General features: G+C 31.9%; 1 protein-coding gene across 1 annotated transcript; it reads left to right on the top strand.

Moving 5' to 3' along the window:
• The first annotated feature begins 3,103 nt into the window (after positions 1–3,103).
• On the top strand, positions 3,104–3,589 carry LOC133187025 (uncharacterized). Its single transcript, XM_061322398.1, has one exon. The coding sequence runs from the start codon at positions 3,104–3,106 to the stop codon at positions 3,587–3,589; it is 486 nt and encodes a 161-aa protein (XP_061178382.1).
• Positions 3,590–9,312: the final 5,723 nt, after the last annotated feature.

The raw sequence follows: 9,312 nt of genomic DNA, 5'->3' as shown, positions 1-9,312 counted from the left end.
TTAAAAATATGTCTCTCACAAGACAAAAGCTAAGTTGTCCAGGAAGTTTCGCATTTTCATCGAAACAGTCATGTTAATCAATTCGAGATAATTCCTATCTATGGTATCTCTATTTACTAAAAATGAATAAAAATAAGGGGGGAAAAACATCCTCGTTTAATATATGAAATCTAAATATATGTGTTAAAATTAATGAGAATTTCCCTGAGAAGTTACTTTTCAAAAAAAAAAAAAAAAGAAAAGAAAAAACACCCCCGCATAATATATAAAATCTAGATGTATGTATCAAAATTAATAAGAATTTCCCTGAGAAGTTACTTTTCAAAAAAAAAAAATTAAAGAAAAAACATTCCCGTGTAATATATAAAATCTGGGCGTATGTGTCAAAATTAATGAGAACTTCCCTGAGAAGTTACTTTTTAAAAAAAAAATTTAAAAAAAAAAAAAAAAAAAAAAAAAAAAAAAAAAAAAAAACATTCCCGTGAAATATATAAAATCTAGATGTATGTGTCAAAATTAATGAGAATTTCCCTGAGAAATTGCTTTAAAAAAAAAGTACTTTATCCGCATTTTTCAATTAATACATGTATCATCTCATATATTCACTTAATTGATCATACCTTAAATGTACTCATTTCAGCAATAATATTATTTCAGCGCCTTTCTCGCTGCTTTCTGTTCGCTAATTCAAGTACATGTACAATGCTAATATATATAATAAACAAATACACGCAACAGCTCTGCTCAAAATATCACTGTACTATTACAAGTGAATTTAAGTGCATAGGGTATGAAGAATATCGAAACACAAATTAAAATATATTCGGTGGAATGTTTTCCCAAGCAAATATCCCGTGTCCCAGTAGGTCAATTGGTGCCGTGTTACAACGCACTTCGAGGTCAAGGTCAAGGAAGTGGTGAGTCGGGTTTTCGATCGGTCCCGCAAAGAAACTAAAAAACTCATTTTAAAACATATTTAAACTTGTTGTCGAGCTCTAAAAAGGATATTATTATAATTATAATCTTCTCGCAACATTCTGCATTCAGAATATTGACTTTGTAGTGTGTCTTTGTGATATTTTTAAGAGAGAAACATTCCCTCTTTGTGTGACAATGAGCAAAGCTCACTCGTATGTACTGCTATGTTGTGAGGCCTTCATTAAAAATATCTTTGTTTCCCCTAACCCGACCCTAAAATCTCAAGTTGGATAGGTAGGTAGGCAAATTTTTTTTTTCCTGATAGCAGCTTTAAAAATACATTCTGCAATTTAATGGAATAATACCTTTATAAATGAAAGAGAGTACAAAAGAAAGTAATTTGTAAACCGAATATGAAACAATTGCCGTTTAAAAGCAAAATTTAAGGTAAATTTACAATTCACAACAATTATTCCTTGTAAAATATCTCAAGGAAGTGTAAATTTATTGAAATGTTAAAAAAGGCTTTAAAAATACTTAGATACGTAAAGACTGGACATCCGAGTATATTTTTCAAACCTACTGTCAGCTTCAAATGCTTACATATGCAAAGTACTTTTTCAAGGGCCTCGAATTGTGCATTTCAATTTGGGGTCCCGAAGTAAGGAGCTACAATGTAATTCTAAGTCGTAGGTTCAAATCACATTGTGGGTCGTTGAGACCGGTCAGACTGTAAAATTTAGGTCCAGTGTCGCAGTAGATGCTGGTACAAAAAAGATCTATCACTGCTCGATGGTAAAAAGTTCCGGGTTCAAGTCTAAATTTGGAGCCCTTTACAGGGCAAACGTTCAAACAAACCCAAAGGAATTTAAAGTAAAGAAACAACCTATCTCCAAGGGCCTAATTAAATAAAAATACACTGGACGTCTCAAGAAGCTGTATCACGATTTCAAAACTATATTTGGAAAGAGTTTGTAAACAATATTCAATTGAACCAAACCATGATCTAAAATGATTAAATGTCATACACGATGTCATAGTCATGAAGCTTAACCCATGAATAAAAGGCATGAATAAAGAACGTCTGAATTTTATTCATCGGAATGAAATATCATATGCACACATATTTACAACTCCTGTAGGCACATATAGTAAACATAAGAACATAAATGAACTGTCTCAGATTAAATAAAATTTAAAATTGATTGATGTGTTCACAAGGTTGGCCCCTTATCTGCTTATAAGGCGACTACTCTGTACCTTAATTTTATAAGATAGGTTTGAAAATATCACCAAATCACAATTAGTCATAGTGAATTTTATTAACGAAATGTTACAAGTGAGTAGGATTCTAATAAGCTAAAGGCAAAAGGTGAATACGTCGCCGTTGTTTCATAACAAGAACCCTCTGAGACCACAATGTTATGGGCACCATTTTGTTTCCAACAAAGGCTTGAAAATCACAGTAGATCAAAATTGGTCATTCTCATAAAAACCGGATTTTGTTGAAATTGTATTTCATAAAAGTTGATGAACAATTAAAAAAAAATATTTGAATAAACTTATTTAAAAAAAAAACTTTTCAGTCGGCGCGATTTAATTGGGTCGGTCGCGTTAGGGGAAACAAACATATTTTTAATTTTGGCCTGAGGTCTGTACTGCGGTATTGTGTTTTGTGTTGAACGTAACATAATGTGAGACACACTAGTCTGATTAAACATATCATATAGTACTGTATAAGTGACAAAATGTCGATGACAGAAACAGCAAATCTTGTTACTAAAAGCCACAGTGTGATCGATGGAGGCACCAAACTGTGTAATGGTAGTGAAATTACTTTGGCACAAATACATTCTTTACTGACCCAAATGAATTCTAAACTGACAAATATAGAATCCAAAAACAACTGTTTGGAAGCTCGTCTGTCCGAAATTGAAAAGAAAATTTCAGCTATAGGAGAAATCCGAATTGCAGTAAATACAGTAACATCTCAGGTCAACGTAATGGAAGAAGAAATGAAAACTATCAAAAACGATCAGAAAGAGCTAGAATCTAACGTGTGTTCCTTAGGTAATTTATTTGATTCAGTAAAGAAACAGTAGAATCCAACACGAAACAAATTACTGAAAATCGAAAGGAGTTGGTCGAACTCCGAGAGGGAAAAGGTCAACAAGGTCAAAAGATCATGGAAGATATAAAGATATTGAATGAGGCACGTGCCAACCTACGGGAGTCGATGATTGATCTGAAAGCTCGTTCCATGAGGGACAATCTAATATTCAGTGGAATATGGGAAGAGAAAAATGAAGACACCGAAGCAGTGTTACAAGAATTTATCCACCGCAAATTTAAACATTACTACGAGATTTCATTTGAGAGAGTGCATAGGGTGGGAAAGTGGAACGAATTTAACGAATACCCCCGCAACATAGTGGCTAAGTTCTCTTTCTTTAAAGATCGAGAGTTCATACGGACACGTGCACCCCAAAAACTAAGTGGAACTCATGTCTGGGTCAATGAGCAATATCCCACTGAAATAGAAGAAAAAAGGAAGAAATTGTATCCCGTCATGAGACAGGCCAGAAAAGATAAGAAAAAGGTGAAACTTGTTCGTGACATATTATACATTGACGGTGAAGTTTACATTCCTAACTCGCTTGATCAGATCTAGACTGATCAATACGCGACCAATCAGTCGAATCAGAGTAAAAACAACAGCGACCGACAATCTAAGAAAAGGCCAGACGTCCACGCCAGACCGAGACGGCTAGGAATGCGAGGGAGAGCAGTCTTCACACCGACCTAAATTCTTGGCATTAAATGTGTGTGGACTCAGGCGCAAACTACAGTATCCTGAATCTTTAAACTTTATATCTGAATATGACATCTTATGTTTCACTGAAACAAAAACAGATAATACTGACGATATTAACATACCAGGTTATTGTACTTTCATGAAAAATAGATTTGATATAGCTAAGGTTAAATCTGGCGGGATAGTTTTAGCTGTTAAAGTTGATTTTGTTAATTTTTTTTACCCATTGCCCATATGTCTACTGGTTTTCACTTGCCAAAACTTTGTTTAATCTACCAAATGACATCCTATTTGGAACTGTATATATACCCCCTGAAAATACAAAATATGCTTCAAAAGATTGATTTCTAGAAATAGAGAGAGAATTGTTTAATCTCTCACATGACACTGAATATACATGCTTGTTAGGTGATTTCAATGCCCGTGTGGGTAAACTGCAGGACTATGTAAATATTGACGAATTTATAGCAGATCATAATAATTGGGATGAAGAAACAAGACAAGCTATTACACATGGTAGCATTTTATGTGACACGAATATAAAACTTGATCGTTTACCTGTAGATACTACTTGCAATACTTACGGGTACAAATGCATTGAATTCTGTCAAAATAACAATATATTTATAGCAAATGGTAGAGCTGGTGAAGATAAACTCACGTGTAGAAGTAGTAGTACAGTAGATTATGTAATATGTAGTGTATATATGTTCAAATTGCTTAAAAATTTTTACATTCATGATTTTTGTAATTTTTATTCTGATGTTCATTGTCCAATGACATTTGAACTCGAAAACCTAAAGGTAGAAACTCACTCAACCAATCAACCGTGTGACGAAAACAACAACAAACAGTATAAATGGAACCCGGAAAAATCTGAACAATTTAAAGAAAACATTGAAGTTGATAAATTGAAAGAATTACAGACAGAAGTTTTAAAACTTAGAGAAAATCTTGATACTGTCCAAAATAGCGATATAAACAACATTTCTAGTAAATTGTGTAGTCTATTTCTATCTACAGCAGAAATTACACTAGATGTGAAAAACAAATCAAAACTGAAAAATAATCAAGAAGTTAATAGACCATGGTACAATGCGACATGCCGGGCTGCAAGAAGAAAATTTCATTTGGCTAAACGTCTTCACAATAAACACAAAACCCCGGAGAACTCCGAAAATCTTAAGATTACAAGTAAAGAATACAAGAAAACAATGGATAAATGTATTAAAGAACATTCTTTATCTATAACGTCAAAATTAGAAAATCTACAGAAAAGTGATATTAAGGAATATTGGAGAATTTTAAGGTGGTATGGGATACCAAACGAAACTTCTCCTACATATTTATGTACCCAAATTAGAAGGATTTGAAATACCCCCACCTTTCAGTATATTAAAGTGTAATTTTAATAATTTTTTTATTATTTTAATGAGAAATACAAAAACGATTTTTTTTCTTGCATAATTCTTTTTTCATAAGCTTAATATTATAGGCAGGCGTTTGCTAATATAAAGTGTTTATAAAAACAAAAATGACAAGAAATATGTCTTAGTATTTTTTTAATTTTCAACAAAAAATAAGCGTAAAAAACTGGGAAAACTTTATTTCTTGAAAACAGACGGATAACATTTCATGAAAGTCTACAATAAGAATGTATCTTGATATGTTAGCAAAGTGAAATAAACAAATTGAAAATATATATATAAATGGAAAATATAAAATGCATTTAAATTTTTTTGAATTAAAAGATCCGAGCGGAAGAGTTATCCTTCTTTATTTTCCAAGGGCTGAAAAAACCTGGGTGCTATTTTAGAAATGATGAGCATTTTTTCCCAACCATAAAAAAATCGCACTTTGTAGTTTTCAACTTTGAGCGGTTTTGAAAACAATGCATGGACAATCGCTTTCCAGGACGTGTCTTGTTCAGAGCAATTGCATTCATCAGATGTTCATCTGAACGTTTTGGGACTATATACAACAGCTAGCTGATTTGTGACCAAACAGTTTCTTCTTGAATTAAATAACAAAAAAGTCCAGCTCTGATTAACGTGATAATTGATTGGTGATAATTCAGCACAATGTGAAGTAATCGCACTTATCCATGCCTCACCGCACACAAGGTGCTGTACAGTTACTCAAACAATTGAAATACAGCTTTTGCTTAAAAGTGTTCAAAAGCAGCAATGTTGAAACTACCTTTTACAGGGGTTTGCTTTTTTAAATGTCCGTTGTACAATTATAAGTAAATTTATATACTTGCGATTTTTTTGTCTGTTTTTACTTAAAATGCCGACTTGTGAGAACTTGCATTGAAATAAGCTTCAGAGTGTTCTTTTCAACGGTGTATCTACAAATTTTGACCCGATAATAAGCACTCATGCAAATCAAAACAATACTTCAAACGGAAATACGTCATACCGTGGAGGTATCCCATACTACCTTAAATAGTTCGAAGGCTAGATGTAAAACTGAAGTTGATATCAAAGCAATGTACGATTTTTTGAAAAAAAATTAATGAATCTAAAGATGATGAAGGTGATGTAGATGATATTGATGTCAATCTCGATAATAACTCCCCTTTAAATTGTCAAATCTCTGCAGAAGAAATCTTGCAAGCAGTTAACAAACTGAAAAATAATAAAGCTCCAGGATATGATCAAATTTGTAACGAATATATAAGTACAACAACATCATGTTTTTTGCCACTATATGTTGACTTTTTCAATCTGATTTTTGATACTGGTTTTGTACCTGAGGAATGGCTTATTGGTATCGTTAAGCTAATATATAAAAACAAGGGAGACCCAACTCTTCCTGAAAACTATAGACCAATAACACTATTGAGCTGTTTAGGAAAAGTATTTACCAGTATTTTATGTGAACGTTTGAATATTTTTGCTGATGAGTTAGAATTGATTACTGAAGCCCAAGCTGGCTTTAGAAAAGGATATGGTACAATAGATAACATACTGATATTAGATTTTTTTGTGTAAATTTGTTTCTTTTAGTAAGAAAAAACTTTATTGTGCATTTATTGATTTTAAACAAGTCTTTGATACTGTTTGGCGATCTGGTTTGTGGTCCAAAGTGTTTAAAAGTGGTATAGATGGTAAATGTCTAAGAGTTATCAAAAATATGTACAGTGGTATTAAATCGAAGATATATATTGATCAAAATATCTCTGAATTTTTCATGTGTAACCTTGGGGTAAGACAAGGGGAAAATTTATCCCCATTTCTTTTTACTTCATATATTAACGATTTAGAAAACTATTTATTGCAGAACAATATTGAAGGGGTTACGAGCTTTAGTGAAAAATTAGAAATTGAAATGCAGATTATGTTTAAACTATTTATACTTTTTTATGCTGACGACACAGTTTTATTATCTGATAATCCAGAGGATTTACAAAGATCTTTGAATATTTTCTCTGATTATTGTGACCATTGGAAGCTTCAAGTAAATACAGACAAGACTAAAATTGTAATTTTTTCTAGAGGAAGAATTTCAAAGAAAATATTTTTGTATAGAGGTGCACCAATTGAAATTGTGAAAGAATTTAAATATTTAGGTGTAATCATGTCTCGTAGTGGTTTTTTCAGAAGTGCCAAAACACATTTAACTAAACAAGCATCAAAAGCCATGTATGGAGTACTTAGAAAAATAAGGTATTTTAATTTGCCAGTAGATTGTCAAATAGATCTCTTTGCTTTGACAGAGTTATAAGCCCAATTTTGATGAACGGGTGTGAAGTATGGGGCTACGAAAATACAGAAATTTTAGAAAAGGTACACTTAAAATTTCTGAAATTTATTTTACATGTTAAATCCAGCACTCCAAATTGTATGGTATACGGGGAAACTGGGCGATACCTTTTAATAATACGTATAAAGGTACGAATGATTACTTATTGGGCTAAACTTTTGATGTCACATGAACGTAAGTTTACATATATAATGTATTGCTTTCTCCATAAATGCTTTTCTGAAGGTTTATTTTTGCATCCATGGTTGAAATGTATAAGAGATATTTTGAATTCATGTGGTCTGTCTTATGTGTAGATGAATCAAATTTTTTTCCAGTATTTCTTGGTTAAAATCTATTGTGAAAGAGACATTGTTAAGTCAATTTTTACAAGACTGGCATATGAGCATAGAAAATTCATCTAAATGTTTAAATTACAGGATTTTTAAAAACAATTTTGGACGAGAAATGTACCTAAGTAAACTCCCAAAAGATTTAAGAATTATATTGACAAAATTTAAAATTTGTAACCACAAACTTCCAATCGAAGCTGGTAGATGGACTAATACTGACAGATCTTTAAGAATATGTAATTTATGTAAAAAAAAATACTTTAGGTGATGAATTCCATTATGTAATGGAATGTCCATACTTTTCCTCATTACGTATGAAACTTATTGATAAGAAGTACTGTTTTCATGTAAATACTTATAAGTTTGAGAATCTTATGTCCACCACAAATGTTGACTCACTGATAAAGCTGACTTTGTTTGTTAAGAAGATATTGGCCTGTTTTCAGTAATACTATTCATTTGACACTACTCTTCCTTACTTGACTTTGAATTTTGTATATATGTAAATATGTTCATGTACCTCATATACCATTGTATGGTCTGAGAGAAATAAACAAACAAACAAAAAGACCTACGCACGCTAACTCCCGACACCCATTGAATTCAATACTAATGGTAATTTGTCCAAAAAATAAATCTTTGTTGAATGCAAAGAAGAGTTCAATGGTAATTGATTAATAATTTTAATACCAGTGTTAAATAGTAAATTACTCTTAATTCCAGCTCTTTTTATAAGGGGGGTAGACGTTGTTTTCCATTGAAATCAGGCTTGAAAGTATCAGCATGTTTTAAAATATTCTTGGATATGGAAAAATGTTCTTGAAAACTTTCCTTATGATTTACCTATATAAAATTAAACATACGTAATTGATAAAATACTACGTTTAAGTTGTAAACGCCTTCGAAATTGGTGAAAAAATGAGCATTTGTGTCGTTTTATGTCTGTAAACATATGCCCCCCCCCCCCCCGGTGAAACACAAAAAGCTTTGGTATGAATTTGTGAAATAACAATCCATATTACCTGTAAAAAGGAATTTTTGTTTCACGGGGGGGGGGGGGGGGGGGAGAGAAATATGTTTTAAAAAATATTTTCCGTTTTCCATTGAATTCTATAGTGAAAAACACAAGTTTTACCAAAATTATAGAGTTATCTCTCTACGTTTTCCCAAATAAGTCATGTTTAATGAAAATTCATATAAATATCTATGTAAATATGAAAAATCATTCAAATATATTAACTTTTGAAAATTGACTTGAAGATAGGCGGGAGAACAATACTATCGTTCGCAGTTCTTACACACTTTGAAAACTTTATTCAAAGTGCGTTAAAGAACAAGGTACGGTTTCAATACAAATCTTGCCCTGTGTTTTTCTTAAAAATAAAAGTGATGTAAAAAAAAATTAAAACTCATGCTTTTTGAATTATTGAAATTCCATGCAGAAAGATCATACAAATCTTTTTTCTCACATGCCCTTCC

This window comes from Saccostrea echinata, unplaced genomic scaffold (genome assembly GCF_033153115.1).
Source record: "Saccostrea echinata isolate AGI-Se365-2 ecotype Australia unplaced genomic scaffold, CSIRO_AGI_Sech_v1 ptg000014l, whole genome shotgun sequence".
NCBI classification, from domain to species: domain Eukaryota; kingdom Metazoa; phylum Mollusca; class Bivalvia; order Ostreida; family Ostreidae; genus Saccostrea; species Saccostrea echinata.
The sequence above is the reverse complement of the archived record's forward strand: the minus strand, read 5'-3'. Positions and strand labels throughout refer to the sequence as shown.